A 25,806-nucleotide genomic window follows, 5' to 3' on the forward strand; every position below is an offset into this window, starting at 1 on the left:
CCTTCTGATTCTTCTACCCAGTCTCTATAAAATAAGATATTTTCAAATGTGCTTCATGGGATAGTCTAGAATTTACCTTCCTTTGGTTCAACTGAGAATCCTACTTCAAGATCCATCTTTTTTCCCCCTAGGGACCTCCTGGACTCCCAGGGCAAACGGGCCCACCAGGAGCTCCTGGTGTACCAGGACAAAAGGTAAAGCATTTCTCCAGTTCTGAGGAAAGTCTATCAAAAATTCCAGAAATCCCAGAATATCATTAGACTGCAGCCACCTTCCTTCTTTTGTTTCATGCCTGTCCTATACTTCTCCCAGGTCCCATACCACCCCCACCCAGAGGATATAAATCCTGTAATCTTCTCCCCTTTCATATGTGACCTATAATTCTTACCAATACCTGAAGTCCCTCATCACCCATTAGACAGTCATTTCCCTCCTTCTGTTCTTCCTGCCAAGTTATTGTCTTTATTCTGCTCCCATTAGTATTCCTTTTGGATTTTAATTATATTCTTGTGGAATCTGAGACAAAGTAGAGCTACTTCCGCCATTACCTTACAAATTAATCTCACAAACCACCCATCAGTTCATTTTTTTTCTCTCAGAGACAAGAGTAACCCAAGCTACTCTTTATGGAAACCTTTAAAACTTAGGATGCTATTCAAAATGGCAGCCCAATCCAGCTCCCAACTTTGCTGATCTATGGTGATTACTAGACCACAAGACACTTCCCTTCGTGTTATAATTTTTAGAAAAAGAGTGGGAAAGACTTTGAATAAAATGACTTCTTACTGTTCTCTGCTTTAGGGTGAAATTGGTCTGCCAGGTCCTCCAGGACATGATGGGGAAAAGGTAAGAGCTAATTTCCAGGTTCATACAATGGCTCCCTTACAAACCACCAAAAATGATTTCTTACTTAAGGAGGCAAGCAACCTGTGGGACCAGACTCCCAGATGTGGATTTAAATTTGAAGGCTTGAGAGGTTACAAAGTGTTAAGGGCTAAAATTCTAGCTAAACTGTCTAAACTATTTAATGAGTGGTCGCCAATAAATTATAAGCCTTAGCAAGAGTTAGACTTTTAAGCATTTATTAAGGAGAATAAGAATTTGATAAAGAGAGAGAAAGGCCTAGATTCCTATCTATTAAAGGGAGAGCACATTTCTAGCTCTGCTCTCCACCAGAGTCCCAAGGAAAGAGCGCAAGACTGAGCGCCAGTCTCTTCCTTCCTCCTCCCACTAGCTGGCGTCACTTCCTGATGCCAAAGAAAAGACTCCTGGTCTTGCCCTCAAAGACCTTCACTTCATGGGCAGAACTCTTCTACAGTAAGTCTCCAGCAGGTGGCGTCATTCCAATCGTTACAGTAGAATATAAAAGAAGAGTGGAATGAGTGGTCAAGTCTAAAAAAAAAAATCCCGAACAAGCCTGGATGCATGAAAAAACAGATAGGGTCAGGAACCACCCTTTCAGCGAAACTATGTGAAAGCAGCATAGTGTAGTCGAGGGGAGACCCCACTGGATTTGTAATCAGAGGATTGAATCATGTTTCTGCTACTTTACCACCTGTGTGACCCCAGGTAAAGTGCTTAACCTCTCCCAGACTCAGCTTCCTTATCTGTAAAATGAGGATCACAAAAGCACCTGCTTCACAGAGTTATTGTGAGGATCCAGTGAAATGTGTAAAGTGCTTTGCAAGATTCAAAGCTTTACATATGTTTTAAAATTATTCTTCCTGTCATTAGCACACATAAGCAAGAGTCACCTGTATTTGCTTTAGGGACCTCGAGGAAAACCGGGAGAGATCGGGCCCCCTGGTCCCCAAGGGCCACAAGGAAAGGATGGACCTGCAGGTTTAAAAGGAGAAAAAGGAAATGTGGGGACACCTGGAGAGAAAGGGGAGGCAGGACAAGTTGGCTCCCCGGTAAGTTGGCAGAGATGATTTGTCACCCTCATTCTTTGGCCTCCCCCGCCCCGTCCCTCCTCTTTCCCCACTATTTACGAGTGCACACTTTTAGTATGTGCACTTAGAGAAACAGAGAAGGAAGACAAGAAGTACCTGGGGGTTGGAGATGGAAGACCTGAATTCAGAGCCAAGATCTGTCACTGGTCAGCTGAGTGATCTTGGGCTTCAGAAATCTAAGCCTCAGTTTCTTCATCTGTAAAATGGGAATAATAATATTCACACTACTTGGCTCAAAGGAAGATGCTTTTTAAAACTTTAAGCTCTAAGTTTAAATGAAAGTTGTTGTGGTCACAGCCTAGTAAACCCCTCACTTTCACTCTGGGGTGTCAAGTACTGTTCAGGACCAAGAATTTGAATCAAATAAGTAAAGGTCTCCCCCCTACTGAGATTTTTCCCTTTTCTTCCTCAGTGAAGTCAGTTTAGTGTAGTGAGGAGAACACTGAACTAAGAATCATCTGTTCAGAATGCTCAATGGAGCAGTAGATAGAGCCTGGAATCAAAGGAGACCTAAGTTCAAATCCATCCTTGGATACTTACTGGTTTTGTGACCTTGTGCAAGTCACTTAATGTCTTCCTTAGTTTCCTCATCTGTAAAAATAGGAATTAAGGTAGCACCTGTCTCCCAGGGTTGTTGTGAGAATCAAATGAAATGCCTGGCACCTAGTAGGTGCCTAATAAATGCTTGTTTCCTTCCTTCGAGATGAAAGTAACATTAGGAATTAGAGAATTCAGAGCTAAAAAGGGCCCCAGAGGCCTTTTAACCCAATGTCCACATTTTCCAGTTGAGGAAACTGAGACCCAGAAAGGGGAAAGGAATAAAGAGCAGGGGGGAGGATTTGAATCCAAATCCTCCCTATATTATTTCTTTTCTACCGCACTTCTTGAGCAGCTAGGTGGCACCATAGTGCACAAAACACTGGGCCTGGAGTAAGGAAGCCTTATCTTCCTCGGTTCAAACCAGGCCTTAGACATTTATTAGCTGTGTGACCTTGGCCAAGTCACTTAACCCTGTTTGCCTCAGTTTCCTCATCTGTCAAATGAGCTGGAGAAGGAAATATCAAGATGTTCTAGTATTTTTGTCAAGAAAACCCTAAATGGGGTCGCAAAGAGTCAGACACAAATGAAAAATGACTGGCCAACAGCAACCACACTGCTTCTCCAGCCAGACCAACCCTCTCATTTGACAGATGTAGAAAATGTAACCCAGAGATGTAGCTTGACTTGCTTTAGACCACACAGAAAGCCCAGGTCCCTCAATTCCCAAGCCCATTGCTCTTTCTATTGTACCATACTGCCCCTGGAGAGATTTAGCCGTGCATCCATGAACAAGTGGCTAATGGATGGATTAGTCATCTCCTCCCTTCGTGGTACACCAGGTTATTGTAAATATTTAATGAAATGACTCTTCAGTGAAAAGAGTTTGATAAAGTATGAAACAAAGGTAAGGCATTAATATTGATGTCCCAGAAAAAGAACTGGATTTGGAGTCGGGGGATCTGGGTTCAAATCCTGGCTTTGAACCTGCTTCTCATGTGAGGTTGAATTAGATCACCTCTGAGGTTCCTTCCGGCTCTAGGTTCATGGCCCTCCCCATTCATCCACATATCTTTGGAACCTGAGATAATTGTCAATTCATGCTCGGAGAGCAGGCACTGCTTTTTTTTTTTTTTTTTTTTTTGTGCAGGGCAGTGAGGGTTAAGTGACTTGCCCAGGGTCACACAGCTAGTAAGTGTCAAGTGTCTGAGGCTGGATTTGAACTCAGGTACTCCTGAATCCAGGGCCGGTGCTTTATCCACTGTGCCACCTAGCTGCCCCAGGCACTGCTTTTTTAATGTCACAAGAAGTTGCCCAAGGGGCACTCCTTCCTCTCTGTGCCTCCATTTTCCCATCATTGGCTCCCTCCTGGCCCTAGCAAAGAAGGGAGCCTCGAATGCATGCCACAGAAGTGCTTTGAGATAACCAACCCCAAGCTTAACTAACTAAACAGACATCTTTGTCAATCTGTAGGGTCTTGATGGCCCCACCGGAGAGAAAGGAGAACCAGGCGACCCAGGGAGGCCAGGAGCTGCAGGATTGCCCGGTCCAATTGGGCTCCCGGGATTTACAGTAAGAGGGTCCTACCATGAGGATGTCTTGAGGCAGGTGGAGGTGGAGGTGGAGGGTAACAGGGCTTCCAGGGCACTGATGGCTGCTGCCGGAATCATGCCAGGGACCTGGCCATGAGCCAAAGTCTGCACTAACCCCGATCTTGCAAGGCAAGGTTGGGAAGTAGCTCTGCACCGCTGACCACTAACGTGGTGTCTTTCGTGTTGGGAGCTTCCATTCCTGCAGAAAGTACTCCAGAGATTAGAAGGGGACTTGGCTGCAGCTCCCTAGAGACACCAGGCTGGCTTCCAGTCTTCTCTCTAAGGGACTCCCAGATTTCACAGAATCATGGAGACAATCAGGGGTGGGGGAGATGGAGAATCAGCCTTGGGATCAAGAAGATGACCTGGGGCCAAGTCCTGACTCTCGCATATATCAAGGGTGCGTCCTTGAGCAAATGTCACTAAAATTACAAACTGCAGAACAGATGTTCATCTGTATCAGGAGAGGGAGTTTCTTTACTGGAAGCTTCTGCCGATGACGAAATCAGAGGGTTAGTGGGAGGCATTTTAATCCTTTTTGGAAGTAGGCAGATAATAAATGGAGTCCGAGGACCTGGGTTCAAATTCTGACCCTACTGCTTACTCCCCGTGTAACCTTGGAGCCTTGGGCAAGTGATCAAAGCTCTCTAGGTCCTAATTTCCTCATCTGTAAAAGGAGGAAGCTAAAGTCAATGATTTCCACTGACTTTCCCAACTCTAAATCCCATAAGAATCATTACCTTGGAAGCAAAAGCAAGACCGTCTGGTGCAAACACTCACCCAAGACAAAAATCTTTGTATAGAACCCTGACAGATGATTATTTGAAATTTTATTATATTTTTTATTTCGTTTTTTGTAATTAATGAAACTTTTTCTTTCCCTCCCATCTAGATCTTTACATTGAAAAAGAAAAGAAAAACAAAATTTTTCTCTCAAATATACATAGTGAAGCAAACAAATTCCCATATTGACCATCTTCAAAACTGTGTCTCCTTCTGCTCCTTTGTCCATCATGTCTCTCTGATCGATGGTTATTTGGCCTCTACTAACATATAATCAGTAACAAGGAGCTGCCGGCCCATTGTGTGGTTGGGCATCTTTCACACGCTGAACCAACATTTGCCCCCTTGTGACTCCCCCTCCATTATCCTACAGTAGACCTCCCATCTCGGCCCAGACCCTCAAATCTCCCTCCCCCTCCAGGTCACATATCCCCACTTCCTTCAGCTAGTCCTTGTGCCACGTGGTCCCTCCTTGGCCTGCTCATCCTTATTTAGACATGCTCCAACCTGTCAAAGATTGGAGGTGTTTAACGAGTGTGCACAGAGTAGGCACCTTCACGAGTGTTTGTTAATTGAATTAAATTGAACGTGGGCTCACACTGGCACAGTTATTCACACTAAGGTATTGTTTTTTCAGGGAGAAAAAGGAGAACCTGGACAGAAGGGTGACCCAGGAGCAGAGGTAAGTGGGCCCTCTTCCTCCTTCTCATTCATGGAGAGCTGATTTCCCTCACTATTGGACCATGAGTATTCTACAAGGTGCATCGCACTCCCTTCTTTTGAAGGGTCTTCACAGTCACTTGATAAGGATATAAGAACTTCCCCTCCCAGGGAAGCCCCATTGTTCATCCTAGGGTTTGGTTCTTGACCAAGATCCAAAGATTATTAGTGCAAGGATATCATTTCTGATGTTGGGGATAGACAATACAGGTCACCACGGCAACTCACCAGACTCTATCATCCTTTGATTTGTCTAAAGCCTTTGTGTGTCTGCATATACACGTACACATTTACACACATATACAAACATATATATGTGTTCCTTTGGTGCCCTCGTTGTAGGCCAACAATAACTCCGGGCTGTGAAGGCCTATGCCCCTGGAGGTCCTGCCAAGATGGACAGGTGTCACATGTGAGCCCAACGACTAACCATGTGTCTAAAATTTGATAGGTAGGGCAGTTAGGTGGCACAGTGGATAGAGCACCGGCCCCAGAGTCAGGAGTACCTGAGTTCAAATCCGGCCTCGGACATTTAACACTTACTAGCTGTGTGACCTTGGTCAAGTCACTTAACCCCAATTGCCTCACTTAAAAAAAATTATAGGTAGTCTCTCTAAGTGTGGAGAGGCTTATCCCCAATGGTTTGGCCTACAGGTAAATCCATTTGGCCATAGCAACTCATTCAGTCGTCTCTGGAAACATGGATGACTTGGGATCTGTCGGTGGAGAATGAGCCCACCCCAATAAGTCCATATTTTCTTAAACTATTTATATAGCAAAAGATACTCAAGTCTTTAGAACGAGACATTTAAGTGCTTAGCTCCCTAAAACAAAATTGTTAGAGCTACAGAAGGCCTGGGAGATCATCTCATTCAATCCAAGGGGGTGCTGGTAGAAGTTTAACAACTACCACTCTAAAAATGTACAACACACTTTTAAGTTAAATCTACATTATTGGGGCAGCTAGGTGCCACAGTGGATAAAGCACTGGCCCTGGATTCAGGAGGATCTGAGTTCAAATCTGGCCTCAGATACTTGACACTTACTAGCTGTGTGACCCTGGGCAAGCCACTGAGCCCTCATTGCCCCACAAAATAGATAGATAGATAGATAGATAGATAGATAGATAGATAGATAGATAGATAGATAGATAAATCTACATTATTAAATTTTTCTCTGGCTCTTTCTTAAGTCTTAGACAATAAAAAATAAATCAAACTGTATTTTGTAGCATTTGTTGATTTTCAAGGTGTAAATGCTCAAGTTGACAATTTAACAATCAGCTCTCATAACCAGGTACAAGCTGATTCTAAAACACCTCTACCAACTACCTTATTTTATAAATGAGAAAATTGGGCTCTAGAGAAGGTAAGTGACTTGTCCAAAGTCACCCACTTACTAAGAAGCAAAGTAAAGGCTCAGACTTGAAGGCAGCTAGGTGACACAATGCATAGAACATGGGTCTTGGAGTCAGGAAGACCTCAATTCAAATCCTGACTCATATTTATTAGCTGTTGGACCCTGGGCAAGTTACTTAACTTCTATCTGCCTCAGTTTCCTTGACTATAAAATAAAAATAGGATTTACCTCCCAAGAGTTGTTGCAAGACTAAAAAAGAGATAATTGTAAAGCACTGAGCAAAGTGCCTGGCCCATAGAGGACATTTAAGAAATTCTTTTTTTTTCTTCTTCCTATGTGTTGAGTTCAGTATGCTTTGTAGGCTTTCAAGAACTATAAAATTGAGGGCTTTCACTTTTATGTGAAATAAATAGCTCTAGCTGTCTTTACCCTTCCTCCTCCTCACATCTCTTAGAAAGCTCTGAGGTTCCCTCTAAAGAACTAGTCTTCATTTTGGTTGGCATCTGGTCATGGGCACTTACTAGCTGTGGGACCCTTGGAAGTTACTTAACCTCTGTCTGCCTCAGTTTCCTTACCTGTAAAAAAGTATAATAATCACATCTACCTCCCAAAGTTTGTTGCAAGGATAAAATTCGGTTAATATTTGTGAAGCACTTAGCATTGTCTGCCACATCGTAGGCACTTAATATTTTTTAGTGGGGGGTGATGAATGTGCTCTGGACAGTCTCTGTTTTCCTCATATCTTTCTACTTCTTCTTGACCTTGGAGTCCCAACCCAGACCTGGGCCTTTGAAGTGAACCCTATAGCTTTGGCTTTGAAAGCCCCTTGCTACCTCACGATTCCAAGACATTGTAAGAAGGCCTCCTGTTGTTTCAGGCTTATTTGGCAAAGCCTTTGTTTTCCTGATGTCTTCCTCATTTGCCTTTCAGGTATCTGGACCACCAGGGCCCCAGGGCCCCCCAGGACCTGCAGTGAGTTCTCATTAATGATCTGGGGCTAGTGGGTGATGAAGGCATTTCAGCCCAACTCTGCTCCCTATAATTCCATGGGATTCCCATTGCCACTGGTTGGTATTGACTTCTGCCTTGGGTACCCTCCATCTCATTTCCCTCCACGGAGGAAGTACAGTGGAGGAGAACTGTGTTCTGAGTAGGAGAACTAAGTCTGAACCCTGGTACGGCTACACGATTATCTGTGTGATGTTGAGTAAGTCTCTTACCCTCTCTAGACCTCAGCTCGCTCATCTGTAAAATGAGGGGATTGGACTGCTGGATGTTTAAGGTTCTTTTCATGAACCAATAACACAATCATGTGACTTTCAACATGTGGAAGCCGTCTGCCTTTCCTGCCCCCTTTCCTTACTCATATTGAATGTTCTGTCCCTGCAGAGGTGTGTAAGCTCCTTTAACATTGGGACTACTTCTTTTCCCAGCCCCTACCACACACACTAGCACGTAGTAGGTGCTTAATCAGTCTTTGTTTAATTGAATTGACCTCAGTAACAATGAGGGGGTCTGCCTGAGTAAGAACAACTCTTTTTTAATAAAATGGGGAGCTATCATCTCAGGATGTTGTGATATCTGGTGTGCCACCCTCCAGGACCCTGTCTGTCAAGAATGGTGCCCAGTATTTACTTAACCCTTTGCTGTGGGGCACCCGATCCTCCCCTTCCTGTCTGCCTGCTCACATGCTAACAAGTTGTCGAGGATGTGAGGATTAAAATAGAAAATGACCCATTTAAAACAAGTCCTGCTGGGTCGGCCTTTCCATGTTGTACTTCAAAGGGTTTGTTTAAAGGGACCCTATCCCAAGCCAATGAGGATTCCTGTGGGACTCGTCCCTCTATTTTTTTTTTTTTGCGGGGCAATGGGGGTTAAGTGACTTGCCCAGGGTCACACAGCTATTAAGTGTCTGAGGCTGGATTTGAACTCAGGTACTCCTGAATCCAGGGCCTGTGTTTTATCCACTGCGCCACCTAGCTGCCCCCAGGGACTCGTCCCTCTAACACAATCATCTGACCATCTACCCAAAGGGATATCAGGGCCTCTGCGAAATAAATCACTTAGCATGTACTTGGGAAAGGCAGATGATGTGCCAGGCACCGGGATACAAAGACAAAATGAAATGGGTCCCACCCTGAGGGACCTTACACGCCATTGGGAGATACAACAGGTTCACAAATAGATGCATACACAATAAATCGAGGTGAATTTTTTGTGAGAGAGAAGGTGTCAGTGGCTATGAGATTAGAAGAGGGGAAGGGGAGGGGAGGGAAGGGAAGGGAAGGGAAGGGAAGGAAAGGAAAGAGAAAGGGAAGGAGGAAAAGAGAGAGATAAAGAAAGAAAGGTAGGGCAGCTAGGTGGCACAGCGGATAAAGCACCAGTCATGGATTCAGGAAAACCTGAGTTCAAATCTGACCTCAGACATTTGACACTTACTAGCTGTGTGACCCTGAGCAAGTCACTTAACCCTCATTGCCCCACCAAAAAAAAAAAAAAGAAGAAGAAGAGGAGAAAGAAAAGGAAGAAAATTAAGGTGTGATAGTGTGGTTCAGCCATGGTGGACAGCTCATGGAAAAGCACATCATGGAACCCTGACAAGGCCAGTTTGGCTGGACTGGAGACCGTGCAAGGGACAGTGATGTGTAATAAGGTTGAAAAAGGAGATTGGGGCCAGGTTGTGAGGGGCTTTAAAAGCTTAACAGAGAAGCTTATATTTGATGCTAGAGGCAATGGGAAACCATTGGAATTTGAGTAAGAGAATGACATGATTATATTTACACTAGTTTGGCAGCTTTGTGAAGAGTGAGTGAATTGCAGGGAGGAGAGACTTGAGACTGAGGAGACCAATGAAGATTGCAATAGCCTAAGGCTCTGAACTAGGGGGTGGCTGTTAGAAGACAGAAAGGGATAGATGGAAGAGAGAGGTAGAAGAAGCTGATTGGGTCTGTGTCTGAGGAAGGAGTAGGGTAAGAGGGAGGAGTCAGGGACAGTGGTTGGTGATCTACCAAGGACTTCACAGATCATTTGATCCTCACAGGTAGGGGCTGGGCAAGTGTTATATACCTATGAGGAGGTCATGGTTCAGAGATAAAGAAATAGTAATTTGGGGCAGGTAGGTGGCACAGTGGATAAAGCACCAGCCCTGGATTCAGGAAGACCTGAGTTCAGATCCAGCCTCAGACACTCGATACTTACTAGCTGTGTGACCCTGGGAAAGTCATTTAACCCTCATTGCCCTGCCCCAAAAAAATTAAAAAAAAAAAAAAAAAGAAATAGTCATTCCTGACATGCACATGGGTCAGCAAAATTAACAAAGGACTTGACTTCTCATTTGGGCCTCACAGCAGCCCTTTATTACATCATTATTCACATTTACCAGTGAGGGATTTGTGTCCTGGAGAGATTAATGAGCTTGGCCATGGCTAGTAAGCCACAGAACCAGGATCCACACCCAGGTTTTCTGGTTTCAAATCCCTTTCCTGTAGCTGCCTGCCAGTGACTGACACCCTTCTTTCTTCCTACCTCCAATCTAGAGCCCCAGGAGCTGGGAAATTCTTATACCCAGTGTCATCTTACCCACATTATCATGGCATACACTTATTGCTTCAAATGATGGTCCTCATGGACAAAGTGATCTGTTCTTCTCAGCATGGCTGAGTGCAAATGGTTCCACATCCCCAGGGCCCCATAGCAGTCCAGAGTAGCCTGCACAGTGGCAATGGCCACCATGCACCCAGACGGTGATCATGGATAAGGCCGCCCCACCCAAAGCCTTTGGAACTCTGTCATGATGGGGATGCAGGACATGCTGCCTCATGGGCAAGGGCATGGTTCAGTTTTAATGGTCTTTATTTCTCTCCCAAATTCAGGGTCTCCAAGGCGTTCCTGGACCAAAGGTAAGACAGGGCAGGACTGGTATTGCCCCTGTAATCCACGGGGCCATAGCAGGAAAAGAAGGGCAAAAAGGAAGGGGCTTAGAGGCTTGGCAGAGCCACCCCTTCCCTACATCTCCCCAATATATCTAAGAAATAAAAATGGATGTCACTATCAGGTGGAAATGGTCTCAGCAGAGAGAAAGTCCCGAACTTCATCAGCATCTGTTGATGCTGACTTGTGATTGTGATGTCTCTGAATTTCTACCCATTCATTTAACCACCTGTTTCTTTCACTTATTGGGCATATATTAAGCACCTACTATATGCAAGGCACCATACTGGGTACTAGGAAAACAAAAATCCAAAGTAAACCTTTCACTCAAGAAACTCACCATCTAGTTGGGGGGGGGGGGTAGGAGGAGACATAGATACAAACAGCCATGATACAAGAGAAGACTAAACAAATACAGAGAAGAAGTCCAGCAAAGGATGATGGGAGACTTCACCTGGGGGAGCTCATGGCATGGGTCACACCTGAGTTAGGCCTTGAAGACAAGGAAAGAGTTCAACAAATATATCTGGGGTGATTCCATATCAGATGTGGGAGATGGTATTAGGAAAAGTGCCAAGCAGGGAGAAGACTGTCTCCACTTAAAACACAAATTCTGTCTCCATCTCTTCCCTGTCTGGGCTTGGGCAATTTATTAGCCTTACTAGGTCTCTGTTTCCTCAAATAAAGAGAGGTTTAGAGGAGATGTTTTCTGAGATCCCTTCTAGCTCTCTAGACCTGTAATCCCTACCTTCCTATCAAAAACATCTCCATCTTTCACTCACACTAAGGTGTCAATGATTGTGGCTCTGCAGCTATCAGTCAATTTTGGCCATTAATGTAATAGTGTCACTCTTTGTAGATATTTCCACTTTGATAGTCACAGCTATGGCAGGAGGTCAAAGAGTATTGTAACCATGTCTGGTTCCAAATCTTCCTTGGTTAATATGTGCGTGAGTGTGCGCACACGCACGCACACACACACACACATCCCCAGAAACTCAAGACTTCAAAGAAATGAGAAATGACTTCCTTTTACCAAAACACCAAGGACTCCTGTGTCCAAGAAATGAAGTGCTGGTCATAGAATTTCAAGCACAATTTGCATTGCTTTTGTATCCTAACTCTTAACACAGTCCCTGGCACATTGTAGGCATTTGATAAATGCTTGTGTATTGATTACTTAATCAACACGTGGGAAAGATTATTTTGGAGCATCAAGGCCTTGTTACCATTCCCCAAATCATACCATATGGTAGTCCCTACTCTGTTCACACAAAAACCTATCCCACTCCATCTCTGTGTCCTCCCCTACCCAGTAAGCTTGAATACCCCTTCTGGTCAAACAACTTATCTAATGATGGAAGAGATCACAAAATGCCACCAGGGATACATTGTGGCAGAACTGGGGACCAGGCACCCTGCCTACCACTCCACAATTCCAAGATGTGTTGTTTAGGGAAACAGCAGGTCATGATGCCCCCCCCAAATGTGTCTTTCTTTCAGGGGGAAGCTGGACTTGATGGAATGAAAGGAGAGAAGGGTGTCCAAGGAGAAAAAGGAGACCGAGGTCCATTGGGATTGCCTGTAAGTGTCTGGAAACTAGGAAGAGCATTGTAAGTGATGTCTGATGCTGAAGAGTACAGGTTACCAGGCTGGGCTGTCCTGTGGGAAATGGGAAGTTAGGAGAGAAATGTGGCTCATAACCCATGCTTGCATTACAGTCTTGGAAAATGGCCACCACTCATTATATATATATATATATATAGTGCTTTCATCACAATGATCCCATGGGATGGGAAATGCAAATGTTTTATAGAAGAGGAAACTGAGGTTCAGAGATTCACCAAAGGCCACCTAGCTAGTGCCAGAGCAGGAATTCAAATCCAATTCTCCTTCCTTCAAATCCAGGGGAATGGTTCCTTCTACTCAATAATACTGCCTGTCCAGAAGGTCTAAGCAATGCAAAATGCAGGCTTTGAACCCAGCTTCCCAACTCTGGAAAGCCTGAAAGTATATTGACCCTATGAGAACAGAGTGATCTGAAAGAACCCCCTTTCCCCTAGTCACATGGCAACTCTTAATCATCCTTAAAGCCCAGAACATATCACAGAATCCCAGAATTGGAAGTGAGTTCATCTGGTCCAACTTATACCTGAGCAGGAATTCACTCTTCAAAATCCCCAGTATAGGTCAGAGGTGGGATTTGAACCCAGGTCCTCTCCTGACTTAGGCCATCTATTCCTCTATGCCACTTGTCTGCTGTGTGACCATGCCGGCACAGTATAAGCACCTACTCTGGGCTTTAATCTCTCTATCTATGCGTGATTACCCAGCTCCCACTGGAAGACCTCCAGTGATGGAAAACTCACAGCCTACTGAGTCATTTGCAACAGATCAGTCTGGAAACAACATGGTTCCTATGAACATGAAGCCTGGGTGCCATGTTTGGGGTAGCCCTTATTTAGTGTCAAGTGACCTTTGAACAGCTGTGCTCAGATGCAAACACAGGAGCCTCTCAGAGCCAGTGATGCTCCCATACTTTTTCCCACTTCTACATCAACCACCAGCACAAACATTTCAAAGTTTTTGACCTGCCAATCCCATGTTACTCAGACTGTCCAGATAATTGGTGTTCAGGGCACCCCTGGCATAAAGGCCCAGAAAGTTGAAGATTGGAGAGCAGGCAGGAGCCATAGCACTTAGAAAAATATCAACATCCGGCAAGTGTGGAAGGACCAGAGTTGATTTAGCCCTTGTATTTCCATTGCCTGATAGCCTAGTAAAACCAACCCACAACGATTAGTCCAGCCCTGACGCTCCCAACTAGTATGACAGTAAACTTGTCACTTCTTCCCTCTGTGCCTCAGTTTCCCCATTTCTATGGTCTTTTCCAGCACTCGAGGGAAACTCTGTCCCAGACCTCCCAATGTGTTTGTCTCAGTTTTACAATTCAACCCTAGTGACTCAAGGATAATATTTGGATTTTTTTTCTTCTTTCAAAGGTTGGAGAGGTGCTTCCAGAGTTCCCGTCTAGTTTAACTATTGGCATTTTAGAGAAGCTTAGAGAAGAAAGGGTCTCATCTAGATCATGTAGCTAGTAAAACGCTTCCAACTCCTAAACCAGATTCTCCCATGACCTCAGACTGATACCCTTGAGGGTATTAATGAGTTCCTCTGCCCCACATTTCAGACCCCAATCCAGTTCCCTGTCTGAGAACCCAGTAAGAAACACTGCTACCTAATTACAAGGTCAGGAGTTCTCTCTCTATGTTTTTCTAGAGCTTGATGGATTTTATTTGTATAATCACAGCTAAACCATAAAAGCAAAAGGGAGAATTCCTCTCCTGCTAATACATCCAATGTGGAAATAGTCAGGTATCTAATTATCCTAATAGACTTCACAAAACTAACAACTAATAAATGTTTTCAACTGTTGTTAAGTTGTGCACCAAATGATTAATCTAGCCGGTTCTTGGGATTGAAATCCACATAATAATAACCCACATGCAAAGTTTACAAATCACATTGAGAAGGAGGGAGTCTAAGCATTATTATCTCCACGTCATGCATGAGGAACCAGGCTCCAAAGGCTAAAATAAGCTTCTTGTTTGGTAGGGCTCACAAACTGAACGGGTATCTCAGAACCAGAATTTGAGACTAGGTCTCTCCTTACTCCAAACCTCACAAGTCTCTGCTTTGACACACTACTCTACCCTTTAAGAAGTCAGATGTGAGAAGACAACAATATATTCTCTATGGCATTCAGCCATTTCTTAAAATGTCTCCAAATGCCAGTTATTTCATATCACATAGGCAAAGTACCCAGATACTTTTTGTGTTCGGCTTTTACATGGATTTTTGGTGCAGTGTAGACCTGTGTCATTTTTCCAAGGAGATCACACTGAGGTTTATTTTCTCCAAGGACATGACCATTCAGGGATTGTCTCAGGGCTACTTTATCTCCAGAAAGAGCAGTCAGTCAGTCCCTCATGGAAAACTTCTTATGCTTTAAGGATAAAGATGAAGGAGGCTAATCTTAGGACAATGCCTTCAGCAAGTCATGTCTATACCTCCCCAATGCTGGACCTGGCCAGTCATTCCTCCCTAAGATCTACCCTTTGGTAACACCATAACTTTTCAAAGCTGGGAGGTAAATAGATCTAAGGTCAGAGATTTAGAGCTAGGAGAGACCTCTCAGACCATCTTGTCCAACTCCTTCCTTTTACAGTTAGGGAAACGGAGGTTCAATTAAGTTGCCCATGGTCACACAGGTAGTGTCAAAGGCAGGATTCAAACTCAAGTCCTCTGACTCCAAATCCCTTCCACCATCTTGTCATTGGACTCCTGGGAGAGAATGACCCCCAGCTCCGGACAGAGAATGCATCTCTATCTCCCCAAAGTAGAAATTGGGCCATTTCTCTCCCAGGTTTCAAGATCTCTAGGCTCCAGTTCCAGGCATCCCTTTGGCATTTGGACCATTCTAAATGGAAAGAGAGCCACTCATCTGGTGGAATCCAAGGGATGCAAGAATGGCACTGACCCTGGAGTCAGGAGTACCTGGGTTCAAATCCGGTCTCAGACACTTAACACTTACTAGCTGTGTGACCCTGGGCAAGTCACTTAACCCCAATTGCCTCACTAAAAAAAAAAAAAAAAAAAAAAAAAAAAAAAAAAAAGAATGGTACTGAGCCAGATTTAGACAGCTCCCTAGCCTAGGTGCTACAATGGCAGGAGCTCCACCATTCCCAATTAATTCCATTGAGTTAAGCATTTCTCTCTCCCTCTGATTCCCTAGACCAGGGCTTCTTAAACTTGTTCCACTGGAGACCTCTTTTCACCTGACAGACTTTTACTCAACCCCAGTTATGTAGGTATATGAAATAGGGATGCATAACCTCTTACTGTTGCCAAACTTTTCATGACCCCTAAATTCAGTTACATGACCCCTTGTGGGGCCACAATCCACAGTTTAAGAAGCTTTGCTCTAGGAAAACAAAAGTCACCCCCAAAGGGGAGAACACATTAAGCCCCAGCACCATATTGCTTCAAGGATCCATGATGTCATCAAGTCATCCCCTCCCAACCTTTTCCATGCCTTAATAGTCAGACTTAATGACTTATTTAGACCAGAACTGTAATCTCATTGCTTAGGGAACTCCCAGAGGAGGCAGCCCCCTCTGCTAATTCAGATCAGCACCTGCCCTGCTACTTTGAGATTGAGGGAGTATGCTGCAAGAATGGAAAGTACTTGACCAGGGTCACGCAGCCAGTTTATATCAGGACCAGGACTTGAATCCAGGTGTTCCTGACTTGGAGACAAGCCCTCTCTGTCTCTCTGTCTCTGTCTCTGTCTCTCTGTCTCTCTGTCTTTCTGACTCTGTGAGAGACAGAGTCCTTCTTTCTCTCTCCCTCTTCTCTCTCTCTCTCTCTCTCTCTCTCTCTCTCTCTCTCTCTCTCTCTCTTGTTCTTTCTCTCTCTCGTTCTTTCTCCCTCCCTCTCTCTGTCTTTCATTCTTTCTCCCTCCCTTTCTCTCTTTCTGTCTCTCATTCTTTCTCTCTCCCTCTCTCTCTATGTCTCTGTCTCTCTCTTTCTCTCATTCTTTCTCTCTCCCTCCCTCTCTGTCTGTCTTTCTTTCATTCTTTCTCTCTCCTTCCCTTGCTCTTTCTGTCTCATTCTCTCTCTTCTCTCACATTCTCTCCTCTCTCCCTCTCTCTATCTCATTCTCTCTCTCTCATTTTCTCTCTCTCTTTTCTCTCCCATTCTCTCTGGCTCTTTCTGTCTCTGCCTCTGTCTCCTTGTTTCCACCCCTTCACACTGCCATTCATCTTTATGAGTTATCGCTGCCCAAAGCATTTATCACCTGGCCAGGCTTCTCTGAACTCGGCCTCAGACTATAGACATCAGACTTTCTTAAGGCATTCACTTAAAGCCTCTCTAGTTTGGGAAGACTTTCCATGTTCATAACCTTCAAGAATCTAGGGTCACTTACAAGACTGTGATGAGGGATGACAAGATGACTTTCATGTCGGGATGTCAGAATAATTATCAATAATAATAACATCTCGTATTTCTGCAGTATGCTGCTCTTTACAAAGGGTTTTCCTCTGACAAATATGACCTGCCATTTTGCAAAGGAGAGAGCCAAGTGTGTGAATGAGTTGTCCAAAGACCTTTGCCCAGAAACAGGGCATCCAAAACACCACTGACAGGCTGAGTAGTAATTTCCAAAGCCACACCCCCAAGCATTACCCTGCCCCATCCACACAAGTGGTTCTTTCTTTTATTCACTCCCACTTTGATCCAAAGGAAGAACTGTTGATTCCCATAACTGATAGGGATAGGCTTTCTTGTCTTTAGGCCAAAGCTTGCTCTCCCTCTGTCTTCAGCTAGCCAGAGGCATATCCACAAGTGGTAACCATAACTTCCCTCCCTAATCCTGCCCTTGAAGAAATGATAGATTTAGGGCCAGAAAGACCCTCCAACCTTTCCATTTTACAGAGGAAGAAAGGGAGGCCCAGAGAGTTTGTAACTTGTCCAAGGTCATGTAGCTAGATAGGGACACAATCAGGACTTGAACCCAAGTCCTCTGGACTGCACAAGCCAGCATTCTCTCCACTCTACCACACTGCTTGGTTGCATGAAAGTCACGGAGGATTCAGAGCCTGGAGGAGAGGGGTGGAGTTCTGGAAGGAAAGAAGGGGTGAATGAGAGGGGAGGTGGGAAGGACCTCCTTCCTAGACTCCCTGCAGAGAGCCCTGCCTGGTCAGCCCACACTGCATCCAGTGTCTCCATGTTGTTGTTGATTTCCATGTCAATATCATCACCTGTCCTCGAGAGCTTATTTTCCCGTTTTGTTTGATTAGGAGCGTTATGTTTGTCTAAAGTCATTGCTTCACTCACTTCTTCCCTCCCCATGTCCTTTTTTCTCCTTCCCCCCTCCCCACCCCAACACCCTCCCGTTCCTCCCTGTCTTCTTTTTTGTTAAACCATTCCCTTCTGTCCAGGGTGCTTCAGGTTTGGACGGCAGGCCTGGGCCACCGGTGAGTCTTGTTTCTCCATATATCTCACCTCCCTCCTCCCCAACCCCGAGCCTGTGACTTGTCTTGTCTGTCCCACTGTAGCCTCGTTTATACTGTGAGTCGCTACGTTTTCCCACCACCACCATCAAGGAATCAACTGAGTTTAATTTGAAAGCTTTATTACATTTCTTCTGGGTCAAATGGTTTATATAATTATTGAATGTGAGAGAAGAAAGCTCAGAACCTAGAACATGAAATGTTGAGATGGGAGGGTGCTTAGCACATAGAACATGGGATGTCAGAACTAGAAGGAACCTTGTTTTCAAATGTCAGAGTTGAAAGGAATCTTAGAACATAGAAAATCAGAATTGGAGAGGTCTTAGAACACAGAATATTAGAACTGGAGGGGTCTTTAGAACATAGAATGTCAGAGCTAGAAAGAACCTTAGAATAGAGACCACAGAATATCATAGCTGGGTCATCTCTTAGAATGTAAAATACAGAATGTCCCAAATCAAAACATCCTTTAAAACCCTATTTTCTAACCTCTTCATTTTATACGGAGAAAGGCAAGGCCCAGAGAGTACAAATTTGATTTATTTCCTAGGACTTCACCCCCGCCCAATACCACACTATGATAAAACTGCTTCTAGAGCCTAGTCTCCCTGCGCTCTAGAATCCTGAATTGGTATTCATTAATCATTCTGCCCCGAAGCATGGCTGTCTCCAGCCTTAATATTCCCATCAATTGTCCTCAGTCCAAGATGGTGAGTTATCGATTTGCCAAATGCACATGGTTGATTTTGAAGGTGATTGCCTGTTCACAACACCTCCCCCCTCCCCCCACCAGGTTTTCTTGTCTGGGACCCATTACCTACTAAAAGGTATCAGCTCACACAGGGGCAGGATGTGGAATGTAGTGAGGGAGGCGCAGGAGGGGTTAACAGGTGATGTCCCCATCACACTTTTTATTCATTCATTCATTCATTCAATCATTTATTTTATTTTGTGGGACAATGAGGGTTAAGTGACTTGCCCAGGATCACACAGCTAGTAAGTGTCAAGTGTCTGAGGCTGGATTTGAACTCAGGTTCTCCTGAATCCAGGGCTGGTGCTTTATCCACTGCACTACCTAGCTGCCCCTCCCCCCATCACACTCTTTACCTTGTTGTCATGCTATGAGCTGGGTTCATCTCATTCTTGCCCATGGTAATCTTGTTAGCAGTTACCAGTCTGTCACCTAAGGTGCAGAGGTCTTTGGCATGTATTGTTTCCCCACTTTCTTCATTGAGACCCACTCTAAAATACCTCCTAATTTAACCTTGATGACCTTTCACCAGCATAAAGTGCATTAGCCTATAGATGGATCATAACCAAAAGAACGTTTTGAGTTTCTCTAATCATTAGGAAGTTTACCAAAATGCAATTTCCGAATAGGAAGGATCCTGAATGTCAGGGGTAAAGGGGCCCTTGGAACATAGGATATGTGGATTAGAAGAGCCTTTGAGTGCAGCTCATTTTGCAGAGAAACTCCAAGGTCACACAGCAAAGGGGCAGCAAGCCCATCTCAGAGTCCACCCCTGCCCTGTTCTCTCCCTCCCCCAAGGTATTTATGTTGCCTTGTGTTTAAATACAAAAGTGGTCTTCTTGCCCGCTCTCTCAGCACATGTACTTGGAACTGAATTTCCATTTGCGGCAAGCAGTGGCCTTTCTCCATCTTGCAACCAACCAAAGGCCTGGTGGGTTGAGAATGTGATTAGTGTCTAGGGGCCAGAAAACAGGGTTTCTTCTCTGTGCTAAGCTATTGGTCCCAGCTGGGGATGGAACTCAAGTCCCCATCTTCCTTCATTTGTACTAGATTTTTAACTGAGAAGGCTCATTAATTGAACCACTCACAAACCACCCCATGCTCACATACAGGAGATGCTTCTAAGTCGGATCAGCAAACACTGAACCCAGCTTAGCTTTGGTCTGGGGCACAGAGACTTTTGAAATGTTGGCTGTTGAACTCACCTCTATCTGGTGGTTCGGTTGGTAACGGGGAGCCCTTGGATGATACTTTAGCAGTTTCTAGGCAATACTGGCTCCAAGCCCAGCCCACCCCAATTCCCCTGTTTATGAACCAGAATAATTATAAGGTCTTCTTCTTGGCTCAGTTAATGAGGATAATAACTCCTATCTCCATAGAGCTCTCCCCACCATGCCCTTGGGAATTAGGCAGTGCAAGTCTTATTATCCCTAGCCCATAAATGAGGAAACCAAAATTCAGGAAAGTGACTTGCCCAGGATCATGTAGACTGGCTCAACGGTCAGCCACCCCCCTAGCTGCCCTACCGTGCTTGCTGTTGTAGATGTTGAGAAGAGGCAGTGAGAGGACCAGCTTAACTCCTCTGAGGACAGGAGCTCAATGATTAACACAGGATTACAGATTGAAAACCAGGGGTCACACAGTCAGTCATCAAGCATTAAGTTCCAGACACTGTACTAAGCAAAGGGAATACAAAGAAAGGGGAAAACAGGTTCCTGTTCCCAAGGAGCTCAGAGTCTAGTGGAGGAGGCAGCCTTATATAAATTGGTCCATATAAGATATAGATACACACACACACACACACACACAGAGTCCCAAAAGTCTCAGTTCAGTTTTCCTCTTTAATAACACAAAATCCACTAAGACTTTGGGGATAGCACATGTGTTTATATACATGTATAAATATGTGTAAATATGTATATGATATGTGTGTATACATATATCTAGAAAGAGAGATGATAGTAGCTAAAAGGAAACATCCATCAATCAAGTATTTATTATTACCTATTGTGTGCCTTGGACTATACTTTGTGTTGTACTTGGGGTACAAATACAAAGAATGAAACCACCCCTACTCACAGGGAGACTCCCTTGAAGTAGGGAAGACAAGGGCATCTAAAGTGCCCCTGGCACAAATAGGAAGCAGACAAAGACAAGCCTGTGTTCAAAGTGGTCCAGTGTGGGTGGCTTGGGAGGGAGGGCTCTGGCAGTGGGGGAGGTCAAGAGAGGCTTTCTCTAAAAGACAGCTCATCTTAGAGGCAGCGAGACACTTGATGAGTCGAAGGTGAGGGAGGGGGCATTCCAGGCATGGGGGACAGCTCACACAGGGGCAGGATGTGGAATGTAGTGAGGGAGGCGAAGGAGGGGTTAACAGGTGATCCAATCCAACCCATTTTACAGATGAGGAAAAGGGAGGTGACATGCCCCGGGTCACCCAGCTAGGCAGTATCAGGCACGGGTGTCTTGGCTCTAGACTCAGCATTCTTTCTACTTTGCCAGCCTAAAGGGATGGCTTAGAGACCTTCCTAAGGCAGTTCTTGCTGTGGTGACCAGGGATGCCCCCAGGCAAAAGGGGGAGGCCCACACTTTCCAAAGGATGAAGAGCTGCAGTTGAGGGTGGGTCCCGGGAGTCGGGGTTCTCAGGGTGGTAGAATAAATAGAACCCACTTCTGCCTGCTTCTCTCTGTGTGTGCATCTTGCCTTTGTCCCCATGGCATGGTGACCTGCCCACCCACCTGCATGATACTGGCCTACCAGCCCAGGGCCCCTCCTCTTCTCGGGACGCCCTGTTGGCTTTCCTGTCAAACGCTTTCAGAAAATGAGCCATCTTCCTCCTCCTCCTCCTCCTCCTCCTGTTTTCAGCTTGGCTGGCTTGGCTGTGAGGCAGAAGGGTTCAATTCTACAGAATTGGGAGATTGAAACCAGCCATCCGGCCCCCTTCCCCAAGCCCGAATGGGACTGGACCGCAGCTGCATAGCCAGCCCTGACCTTGGCCTTGCCAGCCCTGAAAACCATGGGCAAAGAGACAAAGCCTCAGCTCTCTAGATTTTCTTCCACGCCCATTGTGGTTTTGCCTGCAGGAGTCAGTTGGTAATGAGATTTTCCCAGATCACCAGGGCCATGACCGCCCCCCTTTTTTTCAAACCTCACAGGGTACTCCAGGACCAGTTGGGGTTCCCGGCCCAGCAGGACCAAAAGGGGAAAGGGTGAGTGTACCTGCTCAGGCAAACTGTACCAGCCAAATTTCGGCAGTGGGATGGATGGAGGGTCCCAAGATTTAAAGCTAGAAGGGGCCTCAGAATCAGCCAATCAATGAGTATTGATTAAGCACCCATTATGCGCCAGGCACTTGGATAGAAACAATCTAGCATAATCCTTTTGTTCTACAGAGGGCAGCCTAGAGGAGTTCACCAACTGCCCAGGTTACACAGCCAATAACAATAATAACTCATGTTTATATTGTGCTTTGAGGGTTACAAAGTGCTTTGCTCATCAAAACCTTGCACAGTAGATATCAGGAGCCTTATTGTGTCCATTTTGCATGAGAAAAAGTGACATGCTAACAACTGTTAGTGTCGGGATTTGAACCAAGGTCCACGTTCCAAATTCAGTCCTTTGTACATTGCAAGAGAAGATCCAGGTGTTGCTTCTTAGCTTGGGTCTCTGGACAGGGTCTGCCTTGACAACTCCCAAGGTACCTCCATTAGCCCTGGAATAAGCAGGAGCTTATAATAATAATATTATAATAAGTAGGAACTCCTTCCGCTCCAGCTACCACTTAAACCCAAGGAGAGCAACAGCAGAAAATAGTCACACTCCCCTTCTCGTTCTGGAACCAGGGAACAACTGGATGAAAATAAGCACCAAGGACAGCCCTAAAAGGGGAAAAAATAATCTAGAAGCAGCATGCAGCTTTATGGGGAATGGGGGAAGTTGGGGTGGAGGGGAATACCAGACAGTCCCACCAACTATGCCCTGCCAATGCTAGAGGGTTGACTGTCAGTTCATGTAGTTGTGAGTCTATGAATCCTGGCTGGTAAAGCCCCCTACTCCCCCCTCCTCAGTGGGCTCATTCTCCTTTCCTTATCCATGCCCCTGGGGTGGTCACCTCAATTTGCCAGACCCAAGGAAGAGCTGATGGTTGTAGTGGTGGGTGGTGGTGATGATAATAATCTCTTCATGAGGATTTAACATTTACACAGCACATTTTCCACAACAATCCTCTGAGTTCCAGATATCATTAGCCCCATCTTGAAGTCTTGCCCCAACACAGCCTGACTGTGTGACCCTGGGCTCAGTGCTCCAAACCAGTAATGTCAAACTCAAACAGGTCCCATTAAACCAGACATAAGGATCCATCTCTGCAGGCCATGGATTAACTTTGAAAACCACCTATTAGCGTTATTTTTATTGTGTTTGTACTTATTTTGTTCAGTATGTTCCAATTACATTTTCATCTGGTTGGGGCCACACTTAGGAGGGTTGTAGGTCAGAGGTTCGTGTTTTTAGCACACTCTCCAAGTCTAAAAGCTTCAGAAGAAGGTATTGATCCACACTGGTAAAGAGAATGTCCTCCTCTGGGAGTTCCCCATGCCAATAAAATTCCAGGTTCTCTCCCTACCATAAAGCTCCAAACTTGTTAAGGGCCACCTTGCTGGTAAAGGTCAGAGCCAGGATCTGAACCCAGATCCCTGACTCCAAATCTTTCCACAGCACAGGGATGGCTTCTGTGACATGGAGGCAATTGAATGATACCTAAAACCATGGCCAACCCCCTCCCATTCTCACCCCCTTCTTGACAACTGCATCTCACCCTCATCTCCAGTTCCCACGGTATCATGGCTTTCTTTGTGCCTCATCATTTGATGGATAGTGTTGGATTTAAAGTCAAGAAGACCCACATTCAAATCCTGTCTCAGACACTTACTAGATGTGACTCTTGGCAAGTTATTTAATGTCTCAGCCTCAGTTTCCTCATCTGTAAAATGAAAATAATACTAGCACCTATCTCTCAGGGTTCTTGTGAGAATCCAATGAGATAGAAAGTGTTTATAAACCTTTTCCTCTTCTATTCCCTCTCTGCCTTTTCTTACCCCCCTGCCTATGCCTCAGGCTAACCAATAGGGAAGACTATTTATATCCATGGTGTCTGCCTCAGTCCAGTGAGACTTTACAGAATGCCTTCTGGTTGCCTTCCCTCCCTGTCCTGGAGGTTGGGGTGGGCACCAAAGAAGCGCCTGATGCCAAGGAGCTTGGGGCTTTGGGGTGACAAATGGGAAAGCCATTGGTTTTAAAGTCTGAAGACCTGAGCTTAAATTCTGGTTCTGATACCTACGAGCTGTGTGACCAGGGGCAAGCCATTTAACCTGAAATGCCAACTTGAAAAAAACCATAGCCCCTAACCTTAGGGAGATCACATCACCCTAAGCAGTGAAGCACAAGCCCAGATAACCATATTGCACCTTCCTCATCTGTAATATGGGGTGATGATGCTGTACTAACTCACAGGTGCAGGTCCATGGGGGCGATCCCAGTGTAAAGGATCAGAGAGATATAAGCTACTGTTATGTTGTTAGAGAGTTCGATGATAGTGCCCCAGTCATTCACATTTATATAGCCCTTAAGGTTTGCAAATCACTTTACATATGTGATCTCATTGGATCCTCACACTACCCCCTCTAAAGTAGGTGCTATTATCATTACAGATGAGGAAACTGAGGCAGAGAAAGGCAAAGTAACTTGCCCAGGGACACACAGCTAAGTGTCTCAGATGGGATTCAAATGAAGGTCATCCCAGCTCTAGCCACCAAGAGCCCACTATTCTATCTACCAAACCAGGCTATATCCAATTAGGTACAAGAACCTAGTGACAAAGGAGAAGCTGGCTGTCTGAGCAGATCAGCAGGGAAGACCTTCGCTGGAAGAATCTTGGCTCTGTTGCTTACTAGCCATGTGACCTTGGGCAAATCTCTTCTCCTTTTCCTCTGGAAAATGATGGGGGAGGGTGAACTGAATGATCTTCAAGGTCCCTTCCAATCACAGATCTTGTGGTTCCAGGTTAGATGAGCCAAACCCTGAAGGACCCATGGTGGATCTGGATGGGAAGATGTAGACACGGTGGTTCGGGGTTCTGGCCAAGAGGACACTCACTGTCAGATGGTTTTCTCTGTGTGTCAAGGACCTTGGATCGCCTGGTCAGGCAGGCTCGCTCATGTGCTTCTTTGTTCTCTGTTTCTTTCAGGGCAGCAAAGGAGACCCTGGGATCACAGGACCAATGGGAGCAGCTGGGCTTCCTGTAAGTTGGGCAGCTTTCCCTCACCCTCTTGTTGATCTCAGTGGCTGAGGATGCTCTCGCTCATCCTGAGTGTTCTCGCTTGCTGCTCTTACAGAGGTCACAAGTGAAGACATTGAACTTGCTGGGGGCAAGGGTAGAGTGGAACACGGAGTGAGAGTTCTAAGAGCAAAGAAGGGGCTCTGGCTCCCAACCTGATGACTCTTTGGAGTTGGCCGACCCTGTAGGGTATAGCGGAGAAATAAATGCCCACAGTGCCCACAATCATTAGATCGTAGAATTCAAAACCAGAAATGGACATCTAATCCAACTGCCTCATTTATTGACGAGGAAACCTAATCCCAAATGTTAAGTGAGTTTTCCAAGAACATGCAGGAGTTAGAATTTGAACCCGGGTCCTCTGACTCTCACTCCATTGCTCTCCTCTCCACAACCTTTGGCTAAGATCATGTTACCTATAAGTCAGTCCTCAGCTCAGACGACTGGAAGTCATCCCTCCTGACTCAATCTAGTGTGTTCAACAAGACCGACCAAATCCAAACCCTTTCATTTTAAAAAGAGAAACTGAAGCTCAGAGGGCAATAAAGTCTAGAAGGTGGCAGGAACAGGGGGAAGTCATGTCTGCTGACCCTCAGACCTATAATGTGATCATTCACAAGAGGTGGTCACCAGCTCAATATGGCCCATTGACATTGCTTCTTTTTTCTTTGTTTTTTTTTTTTTTTTGGTGGGGCAATGAGGGTTAAAAGTGACTTGCCCAGGATCACACAGCTAGCAAGTGTCAAGTGTCTGAAGCTGGATTTGGACTCGGGTC

General features: G+C 45.2%; 1 protein-coding gene across 1 annotated transcript in view; it reads left to right on the top strand.

Annotated features, from left to right (window-relative positions):
• COL13A1 (collagen type XIII alpha 1 chain) overlaps positions 1-25,806 on the top strand; it is a 202,769-nt gene that overhangs the window by 162,205 nt on the left and 14,758 nt on the right. Inside the window, exons 25-35 of the mRNA XM_043980266.1 lie at positions 132-194; positions 802-846; positions 1,770-1,913; positions 3,963-4,061; positions 5,502-5,546; positions 7,874-7,915; positions 10,816-10,842; positions 12,377-12,457; positions 17,878-17,913; positions 21,853-21,906; positions 24,942-24,995. Of these exons, the coding sequence (XP_043836201.1) occupies positions 132-194; positions 802-846; positions 1,770-1,913; positions 3,963-4,061; positions 5,502-5,546; positions 7,874-7,915; positions 10,816-10,842; positions 12,377-12,457; positions 17,878-17,913; positions 21,853-21,906; positions 24,942-24,995 (690 nt within the window). The remainder of the gene's footprint in view (positions 1-131; positions 195-801; positions 847-1,769; positions 1,914-3,962; positions 4,062-5,501; positions 5,547-7,873; positions 7,916-10,815; positions 10,843-12,376; positions 12,458-17,877; positions 17,914-21,852; positions 21,907-24,941; positions 24,996-25,806) is intronic.

Source organism: Dromiciops gliroides, chromosome 2 (genome assembly GCF_019393635.1).
Source record: "Dromiciops gliroides isolate mDroGli1 chromosome 2, mDroGli1.pri, whole genome shotgun sequence".
NCBI classification, from domain to species: domain Eukaryota; kingdom Metazoa; phylum Chordata; class Mammalia; order Microbiotheria; family Microbiotheriidae; genus Dromiciops; species Dromiciops gliroides.